Source organism: Trachymyrmex septentrionalis, unplaced genomic scaffold (genome assembly GCF_001594115.1).
Source record: "Trachymyrmex septentrionalis isolate Tsep2-gDNA-1 unplaced genomic scaffold, Tsep1.0 scaffold32, whole genome shotgun sequence".
NCBI lineage: Eukaryota > Metazoa > Arthropoda > Insecta > Hymenoptera > Formicidae > Trachymyrmex > Trachymyrmex septentrionalis.
Window position 1 is genome coordinate 1698863 of NW_017305485.1, and position 24950 is coordinate 1723812.

Below are 24950 nucleotides of genomic sequence, written 5' to 3' on the forward strand. Positions count from 1 at the left end.
ACTCAACTGTTGAATCCGCTGAATGCGCTCAGTGGATTTATTTGAAATTTAGGTTATGTTATATATGATGTATATACTTACTTCTTGATGTTATACTCCTGTCATTTAAAATAATATGAAAAATATGAGGAGGAACAGCAGTTATTGCATAAGGATATACGTAAATTAAATTCCTCTCGCTAATTGTAAATTGTATTAACGTGTAATTTCCTAAATTTATTGGTGAGTACAAATGTCACGCAGGATACACTATATTCCTAATTGTCTTTGATATGTATAGGTTATGAGTGCTGGAAAATGCGAAAATAAATATTCCATAACATTTTTTATGAAAAATATTTGAAAAATACGTCTTGTAATAGAAACGAAATATTTTTATATAAAGTATTAAATATAGACGGAAGATTATAGCTAAGCAAATGACGCAACGAATGATTGTGAATCTTCTGTTGAAAACTCAGCCTTTTTTGAAACCGACTCTGCGGCTGTACATGAATAGTTATTCGTTCTTTGTTAAGGCCATTTTGCAGAATAGAATGCTGTGCAAGCATGTAGAAATAATGGATCATACTTGTAAAATATCAAATTACAATGATTACATCATGAATTACGAGCCAATTCACCGGATTTTGAGGAACACTCTTCAAGAATTACTGGATATGACAAAAGCGGATATCGGCAAAGTTTTTAAAGAGCATCCTCAGCTGAAAAAAAGATCTAGGGCAGATATTCTGAACAATTATTATCATCTGATAAACGCTGGCATACAAAAAGACTCTATCGTAAACAACATCTGGTTACTAACACATGAACACAATAAACTGACAGAAAAGCTTGACTGTATCAAAGTTCTAAATATAGATAACAACCAGCTTATACCATGGCTACGCTTAACTCAAGATGAACTAGCAAACTATGTACTTTATACTCAAGAGGGTATGGAGTCTTATACATATAACAGACTGGAATATCTTTCTCACAAATTTGAGGTATAAGTAAAACTAATCTAAAGAATTCCAAGTTATCAAATATAATTATATACAATACTCTTGATAAACTAATACTACAAATTATTTTTGAGAATTCTATAAAAAGAAATTTTTCTTATAAAAACTTGTATGTACTTAGAACATGAAAAATGAACTTTGATTGTTTATAGAAAATAAATTTGAGTAGAATTAAGATAGAAATTGTTGATTAGTTATATATATGATATGTTATATAGCATATTTTATGAGTATAAAATTATATATTTTTTCCAGTGTAGCATACAACAATTATGTGAAATAACAGTACCAAATTCATTCTTATTAAAAATATCAATTTCGTCTATAGATAAAAAATCGAACATATTATATGGTAAGTTAATAAGCAGAATTAAATAGTAAGGTTTAATAATATTACTGATACTACAGGCAGCTGTAAAATTTTTTTATTTGCTTTAATTATTTGTGGCATTAGATATTTCCTCACGAATATGCTGTACACAAGATTATGGCTTATCTTTGCTCTACTTTTTTACATTCTACATAATGGCCACAAATATTTATTTGTTTTCCAATAAATATTGCATGTAGCAAAACATTCATAGTAACCCTACATATTTGTGAATTGATAAGTAAATTGGTAGTAAAATATAAAATTATATAGCTCTAAAAAGATTAATTTTAAATAACTTTACATTCTGTAGAATATAATATAAAAAATGAAGATATATTAAGAGATGTATGGATTCTTCGATACAGCGAAAATCATATACGTCATAGATGTGAGTTATATAAAGAAACAGGAAGGTTAAGGATGAAAACATGGGCTATACGATGTCCGCTTCAAGTTATATCAAGGTAAGTTAATAAGATAGAATATGAAAAATATCTTATTTCTAATATTTTTATTTTATTTTTTATGAAATTTTATATTGTATCAAATTACTTTTATTTAAAAAAATTACATTTCAAATGCCATTTTACTAACTTCTTAGTTAATAACTTAGTTTCTATTAACTTTTTGCATTTATTTATATATACATATTTATTTATTCTTTACTTCATACAAAATAAAAATAGATATTTAAACAAATGTATTGCGTATATATTGGAATATCTAAAAATAGAGAATATAAAATAAAAGAATATCATAAAATATCGCTTACTTATATGTAGGGCCATTCAAAAGAATAAGGTGGAACGTAGTTTAATGCAACATTATGGAAATATTAGCGACTATTTGCAAAATAAGTTGAAAGTCGACGATGAAATACTCAATTCAGTGATCCAGAAAGTACCAAATATTTTACGGGTGAATATAGCGAAATTGGATCAGTTAATCAATATACTACATCAGAATGGCATTACTAGCGATGAAATATTACAACATGCAGAAATCTTTTATTTCCATATAAATACTATACAGAATCGAATTGTGATTTTAAAGAAGACAAATCTTGCTCTAAAACTTACTGTGCTAATAAAATCTGAGCAAAACTTTGAACGGTATGTAAAATTTACAAAAATAATGTATAGAGAAACTTACATAACATAATATACACAAACAAATCTGTAATTATTTTTCATAGGTATATAGAGATGCATAATGAACGGCAGAAATTATTGCAAAAACATGGAAGCGTTAAGAATTACTTAATCAACACATTAAATGTGGAGGAAAAACTTTTGGAAAAAGCAATTACAAAATATCCTATTTTACGAGTGAAATTTAAAAAATTGATCGAATTAATTGATTTATTGAAACAAAATGGTATAACAGGTGACGACATAATAAGTCATCCAAAAATTTTTTTTTTTAATATTACAACATTACATAAGCGAATTGCAAAACTGAAAGAAAACGGTATACCACCAAGAATCAATTTATTAATGTATAGCAAAAAAATAATGGATCAGTATGTAAAACTCAGGTTACACAATTCGAAAAATACTAATACAGATTAATATTTATTGAATTTATTTCTTTAATTTAACTATTTTTATAACGCGCAAACTGTATAAAGTATAAGAATGTATCTATATAAATTTCAAATACAAAGTAAATATGAAATAAAAGGAATAAGCAAATAAATCTTTTAACTATATTATTAGTACAACTCGGAATATATTGAGTAAAACACGATTAATCATCGTTTATATTAAAATAGCATTATATATTCTGGAATTTTTTATAGGTAGTTCATTTACTTCTTACATTTATGGTCTGTAATTGATTTAAAGATAAAAAGAGGTAGTTTTGATATTTTATTAGGTTTCCATTTTTTGTTAAATTTAAAATACTATTTTTTTTACATTCATTTATTAATAAACATATATTGATTAATCAATACACATATTTTAATTCAATTAATACATATATTTAATATAGTTTCAAAAAAATTTACCCTCGACTACTAAATTGGAAAAAAGAATGTAGTTATGACGAAAAAGAGCGATCAAATAAAATTAATGAATAAAATGTAAATTTTAATTATTTTTAAAAAATCATTTAAAGTGCATGAGTTTTGAACGTATTTGACTAAAACGTCAGATATATTATTTAAAAAGAATTATAAAAATTATTTAGAATAGGAGCAGTTTAAGCAAATTGTGTGTGTGAGCAAAGTTTAAAATTTCAGTCTCTTTTGTATTTTCCCCTAACTTTTCCCGGTTTTCCATGATCAATTTCAATTTTCCTGACTTTTCCTGGTTTTCTAGGTCTGTTGCAACCCTGATTTATTAATACATATTTTAATTAATATAATTTCAAAAAATTTACCCTTGACTATGTGGATGTAAAGTCTTTGGCCCCTTTTCCACTTATTTTAAATGATTTTCTTTTAGAGAAATAAAATTTGATTTTGCGCACATAATAACATCCTCAACACAATTACCCATCTTCGTACTTATTGTTAAAAGAGCCTAACAATGAGAAAGATTTTCGTATTAGATAAAATAAAAAGAAGTTTCGTAGAAAAGATTATCCCGCAAAAAAAGAATAAATAAAAGATATTTTTTATTCTTATATTAAACTGCATTAGAACTCTCTCACTTTTGCCAAATATCAAACATATATCTATCTCATTTTAAGTTCCAAAAATACTAGTTCAACCACAGAAAACAGACCTATAATTTGAGCATGTTTGCTTTAGAATTAAAGCTCCTGTTTGCTCACAAGTATTATGTCTGACTGTGATGTTAGAAGCAAGACAAAATAGAAATTTTTGCAAAATATATTAATATGGAAATATGTTTCGATAACACTTACAATCGCGATAAAAGTCCTTATGAAATATATCGAATGCTCTTTTTGTTTCGTTAATACATAATTATATATCTGGAAATAAATTAAACATATATATTGCATAACCAAAAATGAGAAAGAAGCTATGTTCACAATTATAAATTATGAATATAGCTTATTATTAATATAATAAATTAATAGAAATAAATATGATTTAATTTCTTTTCAAAATAAGAAATTAGTTTTTCCTTATATTTTATTGAAGACATTATCATGTCTTCCAATAAATATATTCCAGCGATAAAAATATTAAAAAATATTTCTATTAAAATATAATTTATTTTTAGATTGGTCACAATTTTTATTGTTTTCTCGCTTCTGAGGTTATAATTGCAGACAGTGATGACAAACAAAATGGAGAGTAATTCTTTTTACTTCTCTTCATTTTTAATACCTAAAATATGTAAAAGTCCCTAAAACTTTGCATCCACTAGTGTATAACTAGTATTCACAGTTAAACACTACAAGATAGACGAATGATATTGTACCAATATGATATACCAAATCTTTTCTAATAAATGCACATTAAAAAAATGATTAACTTTCTAAAGTCATCCAATCTTTTAAAAATACAAATGATAATGAAAAACTTCTTCATTTATTTGTCTGCAGCATTTAGGTTATGACCATTGATTTCTGTCATTCCGCTGTTTCTGCAAAGTTTAAATAAATTTGATAAGTGATTGTTATTCACAATTGAAAAATTCCCATGGCATAATTCCCTTTTTAAAGAGGATCCTATTAGATCGGGATGGCCAATTAACTTTGTTCCTATTTTTAAATCATCTAACCATATTGTATTTCCAAGATGAAGGCGAACCTGTAAATAATTCATTCATAAATTTTTTTGCTCTCATATATTTTTCCTTCATAATCATGAAAGACTCTTACTTCTCCGATAATATAAGACCTTTCATCGAAATTTTCTGAGAACCACTTGTGCACCTGTTCATTAGTATAATGATTCCACATATATTCCTCATCCCAAGGAATTAAATTAGCTAAAAATATTTCGACAACATGTGTTGGGAGATCTAATAATTCCTTTGGGATGTGCATTAGTTTACGGACCTAAAATATAAAACCGAATACATTTATAAGAAGATAAGTTACAAATAACACTTCCATAAATTCACATAATCATATCTCATATTTTAATATAAAATATGATCATTAGTATTATTTTTTAAAGAATATGCATATTGTTAAAAGAAAATGTTTAATATAAAATTTGAACATAATGTAAACTAATATAAAATAATCTTACATTAATGTATTCATGTACAATACCGCTGTCGATACATCTCACATCTACGAATATTTCATCTTCAGAATAATCTCTGTCATATCTGATGCGTGTAATTTGTACTCGTTTAAATGTATCGATAGTTTCCTCCAAAATGCAGATATCACCTACATTTGTCGAAGTAGACATTTTCCTATAATTGATTATTAAGAAAATATATTATTTTCCTATAATTAATTATACGAAGAAAATATACTACATAGAAATTCAGGGAGTATACAAATATTTTTTTTTAAATTGTGAAATTGCTCAATACCTGTTGCACATACCTGTTTTCGATATTTCCATAATAACTTTGTATTTTACCCGTATTTTGCATATATTCTATGTTGGAAAATGTTATTTTTTTCGATTCATTAGAATGTGGAATATGTTCAAGAATTCTTGCAGAAAAATGTGTCGTATCGTGAATATATGTCACTATCAACTTCACTTTATCACCTCTGTATAAACAAGAGCTTAAAAATATCGAATAACGAATACGATGGACTAATAGAAAATTACTTACATCTGTATATTTGTCATTGGTATATCAATTTCAGAAAGGACACAATGTCTAAATACACAGACATTTCGTGTTCGGCAGAAGCCAAATGATTTTACATTATCACATAGAACATATACTTTCTTATTCCTCTCTAACTCAAGAGCCTTTTGCTGGAATCATATTTTATTATAACTAAAAATTATAATAAAAATATTATGAAAAATAATATCTAGCTTACCTGAATGTAGTCAGATTTTTCCGGTTGTATTGCAATGTTCATTCGTTGCATTATTTTTACTATACTTAATAACTGTATAGTGTCGTTCTCATCAACAATAATACTAATTTTACAGTTAGATGAATCCTTAAATTTATAGTGGTATTAGTTATAGAATATTTAATAATTTGCTTACAGTAAAATAAAAAAGCAATCTTAAGTTCTCATTTAATAATTACCTCCGTTAAATTATCTAAAAGTAAAGAAAACCTATAATTGAATTGATTTTTTAATTTTGATAATACAGAAAAATGTATTAGCCATTGAATATTAGTAAAATTCAGATCAGATAGAACTGGATCAGTACATATCAGTACTGGATAGGAGCCATAAACACATGCTATCCAACTTTCTTGTAAAGCTGCAAAAAATACAAGAATTAATATAACATTGCAAAAAGGCAAAAAAAAAAGAAACATTAATTAAATCAACAATACAATAAAACATCAAGTATAAGATAAAGCATTTCTTAATGCGATTAAAATTTGTCATTGTACCTCGTATATCACATGATTTCATTTTGTCATGAATTAGCAGAGTTTTCTTTGTCAAAATTAAAAAGGTATTTAAGTCTTCAGCTTCTTCGGCGTTCGTACATATTATCGCTGTTCTCATCATAAGGTACTCATTTTTTGACATTAGATCTAACATTGAAATAATTTCGAAATATTAGAAATATAATATTTTGTATGTAATTTTTTAATAAACGCTGATACAGTCAACATATTTATAAGTTTTCTTACCAAATAATTTTTGATTCTTGTATCCAGTGTTTACTTGGTACAGTTTTAGATTTACAGATTTAAAAACCACAGCTTCTATAAATGACGCGATGCATATATATGGATTATACATCACTAGATGTACAAATTTCTTAATCTCAGGCGTCCAATTTGTTGCCGATACAATTATCTGCAATATTGGTCTATCATTCTGTCGTGGTTCACGATTCTCGATTATCTTGTGTTTTTTGAAGAGTTCTCCTACCTATTAAAAAAATTTAGAAAACTTTAGAAATTTTATCTCTATGATAAGTAATACTAAATATATTACAAGTATTCACTGACCGAATTGTAATATTTATCCAAAATTACATCGACATTTTCAAGTATTAAATAAGAAAGTCGGTCAAATGACAATATATCTTTATTTTTATTTAAGAATCTAACTAGATATCGCGGTGTAGTCACTAAAATTTGACAACCATTATATATCATTGCCTGAAAGAAAAAAAATTGAAGAATGAGAATAGTTTCTTAATTTTCTTCACCTTTTTGGTACAACAATACTCGCCACTTAGCGTTATCAAATCATTAATAAGGCGCAATAGCATTTGTGATTATGAAGAAATTTTCATATATCATTTTTTTTTATTATTTTTTAAATAATTTATTTGTACAAAAATTTTCATCTATTGGTAATAATAGAAAAGACACTTAAAATATGTTTAAATAAAAAATTAAAAGAAATATGAATTATTTTATAGTAGAAAAACTAAGTAAAATTTAATTTAGAAAAATTAGTATAATAAATGTTTGTCAAAGTGTGAAATTACAGCTAAATCGACATTATATTTTTTGTGATATTATATATTATACTTTTTTGTCATTTTTGTTATATACAATGTATCTTTTTTTTTAAAGAAATTAATAAAAATATATATTCTTTTGATAAAATGAAAATCAATAATAACGATAACATATATATTTTATTTCAAATCAAATGATTGATGCTTAGTCGTACATGAACGCCTAGTGGCTGTCGGTTAAATCGACCATCATACCAAAAAGGTTAAAAAGATATTGAACATTACTGTGAAAATATTGATAAATTTACCGCTACTGATCTATCAGACTTGCCATTAAATGCAGCAACACATTTTATATTAGTAAAAGTTCGCAGAAACGACTCGCATAAAGATTGAACGGAAATTACTTCGTAAGACGAGGCACATAAAATTAATGCTAACGGTTGAGTTCCACTACGTATTTCCTAAAACAGATATCAATTATTTTAATCAATTAAAATTAAGATTTTTTTACACACATGCATGTATGTATATGCAAATTTTATTTATATAAATTTTTAAGAAAAATATTTTGCTTATGCTATGCTTGGAAAGATGATTAAGTTCTTTATGGTACTATAAAATACGAAAAATATTTTACATGTAGACGCAAAGCTATTTGACCACAAACAGCCATTACGCATCCGCTCGTTTTACCACACTGTGTTGATCCAATAGCAACAACGTTTAATCCATTGTTTATAGCTGGCCATATGTAAGACTGAAGTTTTCTTGGTCTGGAAGATTTGATGTTCTCATCCCAACCCTAGAGAATAAAAACAGAAAAATATTTCAAATTATATTTTTACTATACTCTTAATCAATCAAAATACAGGGAGGGACATTTAAAACAGGTCACCTGAATAACTCGCTTTTTAACAATAGAAGAAAAAGTGTCAAACAAAAGTTGCTTGGTTTCGAGGGGCACATAATGTGATGTCAATAATTGTTTTGTAGGTGAAGGCGTAAAGGATAGGAAAAGGTCAAATCTGTTTTTTTAAATGGAATGATGTTTTTTTTACTTACATTCTGATAGAGCATTTTAAGACGAATACAATGACCTATAATTGTAGGTTATGCAAGGTCAATAATGAAAAATAATTGAATGTAATGGAAAATAAATTGTTTCAAGGCACTCTTCGAACAATTTCGTGTCTTCTTGTTGATATACCGCTAATCGTTCAAATGTATGTAAATATTTACATACCGTTTAAATTAAATCGCACATAACATTATCCATATTTACTGATCAATTCGAATTCATCTATCGATCAAAGTGCATGTGAAATCTTGCGAAATGCGTTATACGAAAGCGGAAAAAGTTGATATGATTTTCATCTATGGCGAATGTCGCCAAATTATGAGAGAAGCAGTACGTTTGTATGCTGAAAGATTTCTCGATCGTTCATCCCTCATTCTCTGCTTTTTTCAAACATAGTCAAACTTTTCAAGAAACAGGAAGTGTAGATAATAAAAAACGCTAATGAATCAAGAAAACAATTAACGACGGAAATTCAATGAACATTTTAGCCGCTGTAGTACCAAATCCACATATCAGTACAAGACAGCTTGAACGTATTAGTCGACAAAGTGTTTTGCGAATACTCCATTCCATCAAATAAATTTCATCCCTTCCACATCTCACTTCATCAAGACATGGCAACGATTTTCAAAATCGTGTACAATTCTGTGAAGGGGCTCTACAAAGACTACAAGACTACAAGATGATATGTTTGTCACTAAAATCTTAATTACTGACGAAACTACATTTACAAACAATGGACAAGTAAATCTTCGCAACATGCACTATTGGTCAGTAAAAAATCCACATTGGATGAGAAAAGTGGATAGGCAGAGACTTTGGTCTATAAACGTCTGGGCCGGAATTCTTAATGATAAAATAATTGCCTCATTTTATCAATGGATCATTAAATAGTAACAAGTATGCACAGATTTTAATAGAAATATTGCCACTATTATTAGATCTTCCACTGAACGTACGACAATCAATGTGATACCAGCAAGATGGATATCCTGGATTATACGGATTATTACTGAATTGCTAAACAGAAAATTTGAAGATTGTTGGATTAGTCGGTCAGGAAATAACAAATGGACCGCACATTCCCCCCAGATTTAACATCTATGGATTTCTATTTGTGAGAAAAGTTAAAATAAGTGTAATAGCGAAATGCCGATAAGAAGAGAAGGCATGAAGGAGCGTATAAGAGCTTGCGTTGCGATTGATCCGAATGAAATTCGATTATTGACCTTGCGTAACCTTGAATGACCTTCAATTATTGGTCATTGTATTCATCTTAAAATGATTTATCAAAATGTAAGTAAAAAAACATATCGTTTCATTTAAAAAAAATAGATTTGACCTTGCCTATCCTTTATGCCTCCACCTACAAAACAATTATTGACATCACATTATGTGTCCCTCGAAATCAAGCAACTTTTGTTTGATACTTTTTCTTCTATTGTTAAAAACAAGCAAGTTATTCAGGTGATCTGTTTTAAATGCTCCTCCCTGTATATTTATACTCATATACCTGATGTATTCCTTTGGGATATCTGAGGTCTGTAATATCACTTAAGATGTCACAGTCTATTGAGCTCTGTACTAAAATCTTCTCACTGATAACAAATATCAGAAATATAAGAAACACACATGAATAATTCTATGTATAATTACATATATATTTACATAAACATATACCTGAGAAAGAATTTTGTGTGAGTATTATTAGTTCCTTTGATGCGTGTTACATTGTACCTTTTGTCTTTATTTCTGGAAAACTTTATATATAAAATGTACCATCGTTTTTCTTTAAGTTGTGAAGGTGTTTCAACTAGTTTTAATAATTCTAGATATAAAATTATGAAATTGCATATTATTTGAATGTTAGTCAATCTATTTTAATAGATTTATTACAGAAAAATCTTATAAAATTCACATACCTCCTTCTATGTAAACTGCATGATAATTAAGAAATAAAGCTTCACTCAATGACATGACAACATCATCAATAACAAAATAGAATTCTCCGTATTCTATTCCATTACTTTTGCTTGTGATTAAATGATCAAAGTATACAATTTTACACGCACTAAGAAGATGTTTTGTAAATTGAACTGCTTTCTCGGTCCATTTTTCTGCAACACTTTGGGTAATTGCAATCTTTTGAATATTTTTATTTTATTACACATCACAGATGTGCGCTATTTAGCTTTTTGTTTTTTACTTTTTATTATACTTGCTCAAATTGTTTGCTTATAAATATGACAATAATGCATATATATGTAATTTATTTATATATATGTAATATATATGTAATATTACACTGTTACTATAACTTTTTGATAGATGTATATAACGTTATATAGACATAGATATCAAAACATGCAATGATAGCTGTTCACGAAGTAAGCACTGTAAGATATCAATCAGCATCACGGAAGCGGCAACAAGAAACTTATATCGATTTTTAACATTGATATTTAACATGCCTTTTTTTAAGTAGATTAACAAAAACGATTATAACAGAGAAAACTTACACTGCTATAGTGTTGCAACCATTTAAAATAGAACTTTTTTTCATGCAGATCGGTATAATATCATATACACCAACAGTTTTCGTTAAATAGTTATCAGGGATAAGATTTTTCGGAAGTATATGAAATTTATCCCTAGTTAATCCAATACTAATTCCATGATCCACTAAAAGAATTATATAATACATCCCATACTCTTTTTTAATACAAGTTATCAAACCTCGACAAACACATGATGGTAATTTTATCTCAGCTTTAAAACTATCTTGTACAAGAACCATCTGCAAGATAAATATAAAGATTAACCACATCTTATTACAAGAAACCTAATATTTATATAAGATATTAATTAGACTATTAACATTCAACTGCAATATAATAAAACTTACGTCACCAATTTGAGCATCTTCAGTATTAGATTTTTTCTTCAAAAATTCATTTGTTTTCATAAAACTTAATAACCTTTCCTCAATTGTACAGAGTGTTTCTGTATATTTTTCAACTTCATAAGCTCTCATACAATATGGATTTTTTACATTTCTTATTTTTATTGCACTAGCTGTAGCAGGAATGATATTTAAAACTAAAAAAATAGATATAATAATTAAATGATTCAATTTATTTAGCATGCCAATAAATATTCAATTTGTGAACATTACCTTGATGCTTATAAAACTTCATCTTTTGAGAAGATTCATAATTCTGAAAAATAAAGACTTTGTAATAGTTTACAATTCTATTAAAAACTTTTTTTTTATTACTTAATTTGGCTTATTAACATATGATACATATAATTGCTTTTCTTTTATATATTTAGAGTTCATGTTTCTATTTTGTTTGTGTGCCTTTTACATTTTATCTTACCTTTGGATTGTTATTATGTGTAGTTGTTGAGGTTTTAATAGGAATCCTTTCTCTAACAGGAACCGGCATTGTTTGACAGATTTATAAAAAAAGACTGCAATTGTAAGTTATTTCCTTCAGTCTTTTTTGAAATCTTTGATTACAAAAACTTCACAATCAATCTTCACCAACTTTTTTGAATCATTAAATACCCAAATATACACAAATATACCCTGCAAAAATTTGTAACATGTAAGTTTTTTTCTTTAAAAATATATAAATTAATAAATAAAATTATAAAAAGAATGTAATTTTCTTCAATGATAATGTACTGACTCGGAAAAACTTTAGTTGAAGATTTGCAACGATTCAAAAGCATAATACGATAATCGTTGTAAATAAAGAAATAACCTCAAATTAGATTGCTAACAATAAAAGTAATCAATAGCAAATCGCTGTAAACAGCATGATCTTTGATTACTGCCATGAATGAAGGACACTTCTGTTTTCATATATAAGAAAATCTCGGAATTTTCAAATAGGTCTCTTTCTTTTTCTCTAGCCTTTATGCTGCTCCGAAATCGTACCTTTGGCGTGAAGCTTCGGTTGAGCTCATTAAGATCAATCCTCGTTAAATTCAATTAAATCTCACGATACTGATTGATGATACCGACACGTCCCAGGACCAAAATTTCATACAATAATAGAAGACAGAGGAAGAAACACGAAGGAGACAACTATATCACAGCTGACAATATAGTTGCATTCCATTTACACATAAGTGAAACTGAATCTAAAGCTGAGCTTTCCATTTACACACAAGTGAAACTAAATCTAAAGTAAGCTAAGTACTCAGATTTTGGGTGCTTTCAATTTGGGTGCTTGCAATTGTCGTTCTATCTTTATCACTCTCTGAATGTCAACAAGGATAGAACGACGCTTATGTCGACTTGTGTCAATTTGTGTCATCAAATAGAAAGCACTCATTAATGACATCATTATTTCCTTACTATAAAAAGTTATCGCATGACAACACGGATTCATAACCTCACTGAAGTGAGTTTACAAGACTCACTAAAGCATATGATCTTGTGCAGATTATAAGCAAAAACTCAATTAAATCTCACTTATTAGAATGCAAAAGGAACGAGCATTCAACTGAGTTATGAAATCACAAGTAAAAAATTGTCTGAGAATCGGTGTAAATAGAAAGCAACTAAGCGATCTCATTGAGTAAAACACACATGACATACATACTACATATAGGCTGTGGTAAAAATCTCGCTACAAATGCTTTGAAGCATTTGATGGACCAATTAGAAGAAAGAATTTTACAAATTGATCAATTAAAAAACGCTTCAAAGCGTTTGCAGCATCGCGTTGACCGTAACCAATAAATAGACCTTATAAAATATGGACAGTATGGCAATACACGTTAAGCCAAAGACACAATGCGAGAGAATAGTGATAGCGATAGAAATAACACGATTTCAACCTATCAGAAACTGTGTATTCTGATATGTCCGATTTCTGGTAGGTTGAAATCGTGTTATTTCTCGCTATTCTCTCGCATTGTGTCTTAGGCTTTACACGCAGGATCGTGTCTGTAAAGTATAGACTGTTGTCTGTTTTGTATTTCCTGCACTAGACTGTACTAGCATTCTCTTTCTCACTTTCAACAAACATATACCTATCATATATTTACCTATTTTATCAAACATATATCTATCTCACTTCAAGTTCCAAAAGTGTACACTAGTTCAGCTACAGAAAATAGACCTTGTACTTTTTTTTCTAAGAAGAAATAAGGCCCTACGCACAATGGAGGAAATATAAGGAATACATATTAAGATTTCCTTGAACCTATTCAACCAGAAACGTGTATTCCGATGTATCTGATTTCTGATAGGTTGAAATATAATATTTATTCCTTATTCCTAATTCCTTATTCCTTCTATTGTGGCTGCATCCTACAAGTATCCGGAGAGAAGTGATGCTAGATAAATATTAGATATACATTAGATATGTTTTATTGAAATTATCTCTTCCTATAAGATTTTCCCTCCTATAAGACAAAGTTTTGTTTTGGACATTTTTTGATTACCTATGGGTGCTTTCTAGCAAAGACACAGTCGGACACAGTGTTTTATTAGTATCATTACATCCTTGTTGTTTGCCTACTTTAAACAAGGATGAAACAATTGGATTAAATTTACTTTTCATGGACGTTGCGGTAACAAAATGTAATTCACACTTATGACAACTGTTTGGAAGTGCATGTCATCTCAACCGATCAATAATGACATGTTGCTACCGCATCTCCGTATTAAGAATCAGCTTTACGCGAATAATTTACCCAATTTCGACAGTCAAAAATAACGATTTCATTCCCCATGCGTGCGTGCGTGCACGTGCAACTACCACACAAAAATCATTACACTGTGCAATAAAAATAATTTTTTTTCTTCACACATAAAAAACTCAAATTGTCTGCACAAAAGTAAAGATAAAATGTAATACAGGCGTACGTTTCGCAATATAAAATCATTTATGTTTTTTACATACATTTGAAGTTTTATGCACATTTCAAAAGGTTATTTCGGTGACGACGCAAGATGAAATTTTGCAATTGTCTGAAAATCATATATTTTATATATATGAAATTAGTCACTAAATGAGAAAATGACAAAATTAAAGCGATTGAAACTTAAAGCAAAATGGTGAAAATATGAAAATTGCTTAAAATTTTTGACCTTTCTATAAAAGCGGTTATAACGCATTTCCTTTAACATTAGCTGCGTATAAAGCTACAACGCTTCGTCCGTTTACAACGCTTACGAATCATGGATATGGCTATTGACGCGGTTATTATTTTTACAATTTTTTGGGTAAGAACAGCTGAAAATTAGAAAGAAGTTGTAGCGGAAATGATTGTTGCATTTGGTAAAATAGATTCAAGCAGGTTTTGCAAGAGACAAAAATTATTTATTTTTTTTTTCATAAACTTCTGAGAATTTTGTCAGAATTTTTTAATACCGTATTTTCTCACGTTCATAAAAATAAGAGAATGCAGTACTAAAAAGTTGATAACAAATTCTTACAATTTTAATTAAAAAAAAGTATTTAATTTTTTCCGAAATGTATAGTACAAAAGGTATTATAAAAAAACCTTCGTTTCTCGATTATTATATAATGAGCTAAGTGAGAAAATAGAAAGCTTTTTCAAAATCAGGCTGTCTATCTTTTCATTTAGATCATTACATAACATCACATAAAATCAAATCAATAATCGAAAATAATTATCGATGTGACAGATCTAAATTAAAAGCTATTAAAAGTAAAAAAGACCGGTGTGACAAAATAAATTTGGAGGATTGCTTGGTTACGAAAACTGCACTTCCTCTTCAAGGAAACTTGTAACCTCCCTTGAAAAAAGGAAGTTAATAAGGTTCCTTGATTAGTCAAGGAAGGTTTATGAAATGTGAAATGAGGAACAAGGAATCCTCATTCTTCAAGGAAAGACTATGAATACGGGTATAATACCTGTCAAAAAAATTTTGTGAAATTTCACTTGGCGCCAGTTGATATCAAATCTTTTATATAAATGATATATATCATTAGAGTTAAGTAAATATAAAGGTAGTACCACTTGAGTTTTATTTTTTAATTTGATAGAATTCAACTTGATCAGTTAATATTGTAGCATCTGGGTTTTAATTTTTTATTTGGTACATTAGTTTTCTCCGAGGAGTAATAATTTTTGACAGAGAATTATAGAGCTGCCATTGTTTGGATTAGAATAAGAAGATCTTTAATAAGAATATTCTTGAAGAAGAATTAAAACTATTATTAAATAGGTTGGACACTTAGGTTTTATTCGAAAAACACGTATATTCTTAGCGCCTTTTTTACCTTTTCTTAAAAAGGTAAGTTTGCATTTAATATACTCTAAAAATCCTTTAATTCGATCAGCTATACAAAACGTGAAGAAAAGGAATATAGGTCTAAAAGAAATAACAAGATCTTAAATATACAAATAAGAAAATGCATTTATTCACGTACGAAAGGGATGCAAAAGGAAATTACAAGAAATTTACGCATATACAATACTAAAAATGCATTTACCGCCTACTTCGAGCTATCGATCAATTTTTTTACAGTGAATTGCGTAGCACTACAATCGCGGTCCGTTAAAGAGAGATAGTATCGGTTAGTGTAAATTATAAATAATAAACGTACGACGAAGAGGGAAAATACGCGATACGCGTGAAATATCGTCGGGTTCAAAATGATCGTACTTTTAATATACGATGTAGTGGTCCGCTCGCCCGAGTCCGTTTATTGGATCCTTTTATAGACGGATTCCTGGATTTCGGGATGCAACAAAATTGAGAAGCTCATCGCTGTCCTCGCACACGAAGGGCTTCACATGGTGGCAGGCCACATCGTGCCACTTGATGCCATCATTGTAAAAATTGTTCAAGATGGACAAGCAGGATTCGTCGTTACCCTACAAATGAACAAAATTAAATAAGACCTGAAATTTAAAGTTTCTTCGAAAAGAAGACATTGAAGTTGAAATAATGTGTTTCTATTAAGCCTTGCTTTCAAAATTTTTGGAAAAATCAATTCTGCTAAAGTACCTCAAAATTTAGCTAGATACAAATCTGCATGAATGTGGAATTTTTTTCGGGAGAAAGGAGTTTCTATCAATTTATTACATCTTTGTTATTTGCTTACAGAAGGATGAAATAATTCACTGTGTTACCCACTGTCTATGTCCTTGCTGGAAAACGCCCAATTTTTTTAGATCATCAAAATAATTATGTAGAGCGCTCAAATTTATTATTAGAATGTCAAAACTTTTTATAGTATTGCTTTTACTTCCTACGTAATTATTTTCAGATCTGTATTTGTAAAATTATAAATGCTTCAGTAAAATCATTCTTTCCGTGTATTTTTGAAACTTCATGCATTCCACAAATTATTTCAATAATATTGCATCATTCCAGCAATATTGTAAACATTGCTGCAATATGTGCTATATGGGATATTTAATTAAAAGACATCATTACGTAAAAGATACTTTGCTTGATTGTTAAAAAAACTAATGATGGTTTACACAATTTTGAAACAAAAATATAACTTTCTGTATGATTACAAATAATGCTTTGCATTCATAAATAAAATACATATATTTATAAGTAAAATTTTTACATTAAAATGTATACTTTTTTTTATGTAACATTAAAAAATAAAAGCTTTTAAGAAACTGCGTAAAATTCTAAAATTCTAAGCGTATACCATCTCAATTTTTCTCAAGATGTTTTTACAAAATTTTGAAAGATCAAATTGCACGATCTTAAGTAACTTTTATATCTAATTGATAGTGGGAAGTCACGAGAACGAGACACTAATAAAAATTATTAAAGGTCACATATATGACAGCGCCAATAAATCTGGAGATGCCGAAAGCACTTTCACTCTAATACCTTACGAGAATATAAATCAGAGTTTCACGGGGTATGTCGGCGCCGACAGAAAACGCGTTGCAATCGGATACCATGCTCAGTGAAGTTACGAGACTTCCTTTATATTTTCGAATTTATTTAAAATCTCTTTTAAAATAATTTAAAAATTAAATCATATTAAAAATTAAAAATTAAAAAATTACATTTAATATAATTGCTAAACACGTGTGAGAGTTTGCACGAATTACGCTCATTCTATTAAAGTCATTACTATCTAAATACTTCGAAATAAAGTTTCCTTGATAAAAATAAACTCTACCTGTGCAGCTTCACGGTTGTCTGGTTGCGGTTGACCATATCCTCCTGTGTTGCTCCAGTCTCCGGAATTACGTTGAGTCGTTGGACCAATCTTGGCACCAGATCCAGACCAGAACCACCCATTAATGTTCTGGGGCTGAAGATCAGGTCGATCGCAACCGTTGAAGTTGCACTTACGGCCAGATGTCCAAATATATCTTACGTTTCCTGATTAAATAATAAAACTTCATTAACGTACTTAACTTATTGGCATAGTTTTTTAAACAACTCAAAATGAAGAAATTGAGGCTATTAGGAATTGACGCTGTAATCAGTACGCTATGCATATATACTTTCATCACCGAAAGTTTTTACAAATATTTCCGTAATGTTTCAGAAACATTTCTTGCAGACCGAAGCAGACGTTTTTATGTTACTGGAATCTTGCAGAGACTTCTCAAAAATATCACGCAACGTAACTGTGATAGTTTCAATGTTTCAATGTTATGTGCAATGTTACAGAAATCCTTGTGCTATAAGTGTAAGAAAGCCTTAACTCTAAGATCTGAACTACTAATAGCGATATTACAGCACAAAAACTTGCAGTAACATTGCAGAAATGTTATTTAAGATTGCGCTGTAATATCGCTGCAATATTGTAGGTATTAGGAATTGTAATATAATATAATAGATACATATTACGGCGCAAAATTTGACGAATCTTGAAGCATTATTATAGAGACACCAAAAAACATTTTGCTTTTAAGTAATGAATTGCTATCACATGTGAAAACATACGTCAATTACACAATATATCGCGGAAATTCGCGGAAAGACGCGGACCAATGAACATGTTAGAAGTTGTATAAGCTTATTGCAAGTATTTTCACGTCCAATATACGGGAGCCATTAGGAATTATAATGTTTATTGAAATATTTATTGTCGCCGCTGCGCGACAAGATTTTTCAAACTTTATAACTCTCATAATTTTTTGGAATATTTGGGATTTAAAAAATTCTTTGAATATTTCAAAGAAAATGAAATACAATGCGTAGAATTTCTTATTATTTCCATTTCACTAGTAAGAATATGTACAAAAAAAGCGTAATTGCATAAAGTGTAAAATGTATATTTACGAAAAAGTATTATATATATTGTTTAGGTACATCATGATACATAATCCGTACCGTATCAATACGGCGTACTATTATCGACAGAAGAGAGACTGGAAATCTCTAGTCAAAGACGATATACATGCATGATAACTGGTACTGTGATAGTACAGCATATGATTTCCTATAACCTGAAAATAATCATTATAACATTAAGATTAATGTTTATTAGACAATAACTGACTGGATGTTCAATTGAACTGCACAAATGTGATCTATCAAGAACCATATTGAACAGATGTATCATAACATACATTCATGCTTATATAGGTATTCGTGGATCATCGAAGTGCAGCGGTTTCCATACGATTTCAGAAATCAAGAATAGTAGATGGCGGTATGCAGCCGGATGGATGATCGTTTCGAAACACTATAAAATTAGTTCCCGAATTCAGAGAAAAACGTTTTCTTTTTTTTATCATAATTTTATGATGTGTATTCTGGAATAAGATATTAATAATATACTCATATAAGAATCATTTTGTCTTGCTTGTGGTCTAAAATTTGTTTAATCTATTAATTTAGTCCAGTTTTAATCCATTGAGATCTAAAATGAACGTTTTTAAGAAGTCCAAAATGGTAATACTAAATATTTTTAAAACGTTTTTAAAATATCCACGGATCTAATTTGGATGTTTCTAATATGTTCAAAACGTCCAACATGTACGTTTTAAATATATTTTTAAAACGTTACTGTGCTGTCTGGGTATATATCATTTAGAGAATGACTCGTTGAAGAAATAATTAAATTTCTCATTGTGAATAATGGGGGTGTAAGCTAAATCATGAGGTTGACCTTACAGTCTCTAAATGATAGCTCGCGGATGCATTAATTATCTTTATCCGGACATCCGCATCACTCTGACCGCAATAGGAACTCCGTTCTTTAATTATAAAATTATTCGAAATGTGACAGTAAAATTTAAATGAGAATCGAGAGAACGCAGATAAATAGCTATCATTTTCTTAATAAGGCCGGATGTCTTAATCAAATAATGTCTTATTATCCGAATAATAGTTCTAACATCCTCGTATAAAATGTCACGTCCAACTTGGTATTATCATTAAGAAAAAATACAGATTCATGTACCTGTAATCCGTTTAATAATACGCGATATAATATATGATCTGTGATATAGATTGAGCTTTGTAGTTTACATACAATTTTATATGTAAAACTTTTTGGAAATAATTCTGCCCATCAAATCTTATAAATTTGCATCTTGTGTACACGCGTAAATATCTTTTAAATATGAATTATTATTTATAACAAATTCAAAGTTTGCGCGCATCTGAGCCCGCAGAGTTTCGCACGAATTATTGTAGTTGAGAGGAAACGCAGCGATAGAGATGTCAAATTTTTCGAAAGCATCGAACCTGTGTTTTACCATTGTCCTGTTAGACATCACGAATTACACTTCGCTTAATATTTCCTATTTCCTTATTGTATCTTGACTTAAACTATCTGCGGTTTTCTGGTACGCAGAATCAGCTTTTGGTCTATCAGGTATAAACAAGTGCATCCGCACTTGGATATATTTGGGTATAATCCATGTTACTAATTATTGTTTTGATTAATCTAAATTAATTTAATGGTTAATTTATTTACAGTTATTATTTTACCATTCCTTTCTTTACATCACTTTTATGTTACATATATTGCTACTAAAGAAAAAAACCTATATGAATAACTAATATACGATGATATTTATATGATGATATTTATCTAAAACGAGAGTTTAGGGAATGTTTAAAGTATATAAGAAGAATGTAAAAGATATAAGAATTACTAATTAGATAAAAAATTAATTAGAATTCATTTCTTGACATACAGCTACAGAGAAAAGGAAGCGAGACGATCGAGAAAAACGCATATAAAACTTTTTAGTTAAGAATTATGAAAGCTATATTATTAAAACAAAAATATTTAAACAAAGAATATATAATGTTTTGAATACAAATTACAACAATTGCAATTACAGGAATTAGTAATTTTTAATATTTAGATCACTAAAGAGAGTTGACATGTGATATCGATAGAAAAAATCAGAGCTTCCCATATTATATATTTTAACATTACTTGCTCCAAACTGACATTGAGAATAACAACCATTTTAGTAGCAACAAGCATCTCGTTATCATTGACGATTCGCGAGAATTCAGTCTCGGAAGACAAATCGTTAAATTGCAGATACCTACATAAAGTCCCTTTCACGTCAGTTCCTTCTTCTGAACGGGGCATCAACGGTCAAGTGAAAGTGACCCGCTTCGAGTATAGGGGTACATGTGAGCATCTAGTCACTCGCGAATCTAAGTTGCAACTTGAATTCCTCGCCGAGCAGCCGGCAGGATCAGAGGTCGTACAGAAATGACGAAGAGAAATGAACGAGTAGTCACTATCATTGCGTCACCAAATTCGCAGACGCGCCTAATCGGACTATACCGCGAGACTTAATCGCGCGACAATGTTGTGTAATCAGATCTTAAATTGACCGAAGAGGATCCGCTTTTACTTCTCACGCGCACGGCGCGGTTTTGTTAGAGTCGCATCGGTATTGCCTGAAGATTGCGGTGCGGAAAATTTCCCTCGCGGGTAAGGCGCAAAATTAGCAACGCTAATAAAAGATTCCATGTTACTAGCATTTCTTGAATTTGTGATGACGTGGTTCTTGAAAAGAATGGAAGAGATTATAACTAGCGAATTTTACTACAACAAAGCGAACTTGAAGTTCGCTTGAACACACTCTTCGAAAAATTGCGAAATACGGAAGATATTGATTACTATATCGTGTTTGTAAAGGAAAAGATTATTTCTACCTCACACGTGGACTTTGTTAGTAAATTATACGGTAACGGTACATGTAATTTGAATTTTTGCAGAGTAAATTACCACAAAAGTAATTGACTTTACATAAAATATACCGATAATTTTCCGGTAGTCTTCGTATTTATGCGGATGACAGATTGAAATATTCAAAGATGACATAATCAGTGATGGTGTGCTTTGTATTTTTACAGGATAGAAATCACGAGAAGAATGTATAAACATTTTATTAATACAACATTGACATACTTCGGATTATAAAATCTTCAATCGAGTCGAGAGTAATTAATTTTTCTTTAATCTTTATGAGTTATCGGCTGTCTGATTGTTCTTGAAGATCGTCATCACGGATGTGGGAGGATAGATCAGAATAATTATCGAACAGTTATCTTTTACAACAGTATTAATAACCAAGCAATATTAATCGCATATTAATTTTCCTCTCTAAAAGGATACTTAACAGATCGTCGACGAATTAAATTTAATTTTCAACTTGATTTTATCATAAAATAGTCATTTCTTATTTTTAAATTAAATTCTATACACTCTAAACGTGGTTATGATCGAATATTAACACGACAAAAAATTTATCAGTAGTTTTAGTAAATTAAATTTTAAGACATCCATTAATTCTTTTCACATGAGTTAAAATTATTTCGCTGGATCATATATATTTTTAATTGCTTTATAGAAACCAATCGCACTTTGATTCCTTATTTATTTAATTTTAGTAAGAAAACATCAAAAATCATCAGGAGATTTTATTATTAAAGTTTGACGCGCGCGACAGTAAATTGGCTACCTGTTACATTGCATCACTCAAATATAACCAACGATTAAATTTACCATTTATCAAGCCTTCGATTGTTGAAACCAGCAGTTCGCAAATCAGTCTTTTCTCAAGCAGACATTTTATTCGTGAAGAGAGGATTACATAAGACTGCAAATCTCTACAAGGAATCAAAGTGCGGATTGTAACGAAAAGTCAGTAGAGTTTGAACCTATCATCGCTTACCTCTTGCTAGTCTCTGCTTGACGAATTCATTTTCCTGTGGGGTCTCCAGGGACACGGCGTCCATACAATGACGACGGCAGATGTTACGAGCATCCAGCCAGTCCACCTCGAGATTCCTAGTTGGTAGATGTTCCCAGCTGAAGAAGTACGAGTGTACAACTCCCCTACCATCCCTGTACGTCGAGTGACGGACGCCTAGAAAACGAACACATTAATGAATAATTAATAATATCGTTAATCACGATTGTATCTCTAATAATTGATTTTGCTGGGTGACATCTTTGCCGTCAATTCATAGAAATCTATGCATTATGATATAAAATAAAAAGATATAAAATATTATATTTGTAATATAAAAAGATATAAAAATCTTTCATTTAATGTGAAAGTTACAGTAATGTGAAGTTACAGTAAAAAAAATATTTCGTATTGGAAACGGTCTCGAGTCGTTGTTAAAATTTTGTGTTGAATTTTTAACATATTCGAGTGTTAATTTAAGTATAATATAATGTGATTATATTATTTAAATAGTTTCTATTGATTAATTTAACATTCCTTACTGTTAAAATAACATAATTTATGAGTAAATGAAATATGAGCAAATAATATAAAAATAATGTGTTAAAACGTAAATTCTAAAATAAATGAATAAAATGTGTCTTATAATTTAACATATTATAAATGTTAATTCTGGAAAAGTTATATGCTTTCTCGGTTTGTTTACAAACTGTATCAGTATTATCTTACTTGCGTTTACTTTTTTAAATAGTATTTATGTTCTCTTCTCATATATTCAATTTTATGTTAATTAAACACACAAATTTGAGTGAACCGTTTGATCAGATTCGTGAAACGTGTTAAATTTACTATAGCTATTTCCACAGCAGTATAATATATTTCATCTATTTTTCTTTAAAGACGTACTATACGTTTTCGTAGAAACATTTCAACGAACAATTTCAGAATCGCAAAGCCGCATTTAATTATAGAAGAACATAAATGGTGCAAATCCTATGCGCAATCATTTGATGGCTAACGTAAGCCAGTTCACATAAAGCGAGTTATGACATATAACAAACGTATTCATGAATGAAGAGCATCTTGCAATAGTTCTCTTTTTTTTTCTCTGTTTTCTTTATTTATTTATTTTTTTTTTTTACGATTATACGGTTTCCAGCAATTTTCCACCTAGTTAACTGTGCAGCCGCTAAGTTAGAGAATGATTATGAAATATCATTGGAAATACTTACGGTTCGCGCAACTTCGCGGGTCAGGTAAGGCTAAACGACGCTGGGCATTCACGGCAATAACGCCGAGGAGGAGCAAGTAAATGGCCCTCATATTCCCGGACCTTGAACAGAAGAAGAGAATGTTTATTTGTATGGAAATTACGTCAGCGTCGAATTTGGGCGATTTATTGATGGATTTAATGACATAACAGTCGTTTAAGGTTCTTCGTACGTCGGGTGTTAAAAAGTTTCCAAGTTATTCTGTGAACTATTTATTTATTACGTAAAATTTGTGATTCATCAGGTTTCACGAATTAAAATTTCTTAAAGTGTTTTCATCTATATTTTATTATTTTTTTTTACATTACCAAAGTCAAAGTAAAGAATGTTTGATTTTTATTATCACAATGTAATTGGGAAGATTATTTCAGTTACGTAGGACTATTATATTGCCTTACATAGAATTTCTAAATATATTTCAAATTCTAAATCTGTCACCTGTAAATAAATGCGTTCGTTAATCAACGCGATGCTGCATTTTTCATATAACGCGCGTTACATCCGCATTGAAACGTGCCTGGGAGTGAAATCGTGCATATATATATATATATAT

General features: G+C 29.4%; 3 protein-coding genes across 7 annotated transcripts in view; 1 reads left to right on the plus strand and 2 right to left on the minus strand.

The window, feature by feature from the left end:
- The first annotated feature begins 40 nt into the window (after positions 1-40).
- LOC108750086 lies at positions 41-2997 on the plus strand. Of its 2 annotated transcripts, none has more exons than XM_018489323.1 (6): positions 41-222; positions 281-989; positions 1263-1359; positions 1691-1844; positions 2163-2492; positions 2576-2997. In XM_018489323.1, the coding sequence occupies exons 2-6, from the start codon at positions 420-422 to the stop codon at positions 2949-2951; spliced, it is 1527 nt and encodes a 508-aa protein (XP_018344825.1). In that variant the 5' UTR covers positions 41-222; positions 281-419; the 3' UTR covers positions 2952-2997. The 2 variants fall into 2 exon arrangements, with proteins under 2 accessions (XP_018344825.1, XP_018344827.1); XM_018489325.1 differs by having other exon boundaries at positions 519-989.
- Positions 2998-4585: 1588 nt separating this feature from the next.
- Positions 4586-13730, minus strand: LOC108750072 (putative ATP-dependent RNA helicase TDRD12). Of its 4 annotated transcripts, none has more exons than XM_018489296.1 (21): positions 13586-13730; positions 12916-12984; positions 12350-12561; positions 12145-12187; positions 11875-12068; positions 11489-11766; positions 10892-11094; positions 10650-10797; positions 10483-10567; positions 8529-8693; positions 8197-8352; positions 7428-7580; positions 7104-7347; positions 6858-7004; positions 6540-6721; positions 6322-6447; positions 6105-6253; positions 5866-6039; positions 5558-5729; positions 5182-5361; positions 4889-5110 (listed from the first exon to the last, which is right to left on the minus strand). In XM_018489296.1, the coding sequence occupies exons 3-21, from the start codon at positions 12416-12418 to the stop codon at positions 4889-4891; spliced, it is 3090 nt and encodes a 1029-aa protein (XP_018344798.1). In that variant the 5' UTR covers positions 12419-12561; positions 12916-12984; positions 13586-13730. The 4 variants fall into 4 exon arrangements, with proteins under 4 accessions (XP_018344800.1, XP_018344798.1, XP_018344797.1 ...); XM_018489295.1 differs by having other exon boundaries at positions 12916-13065; XM_018489298.1 differs by lacking the exon at positions 13586-13730 and having other exon boundaries at positions 4586-5110; positions 12916-13201.
- A 2901-nt stretch (positions 13731-16631) lies between these two features.
- The window catches only part of LOC108750074, a 26185-nt gene continuing 17866 nt past the window's right edge, over positions 16632-24950 (minus strand). Inside the window, exons 2-5 of the mRNA XM_018489299.1 lie at positions 24359-24459; positions 23109-23303; positions 18119-18324; positions 16632-16838 (exon numbers count right to left, since the gene is read on the minus strand). Of these exons, the coding sequence (XP_018344801.1) occupies positions 16680-16838; positions 18119-18324; positions 23109-23303; positions 24359-24449 (651 nt within the window). The 5' untranslated portion in view covers positions 24450-24459 and the 3' untranslated portion in view covers positions 16632-16679. The remainder of the gene's footprint in view (positions 16839-18118; positions 18325-23108; positions 23304-24358; positions 24460-24950) is intronic.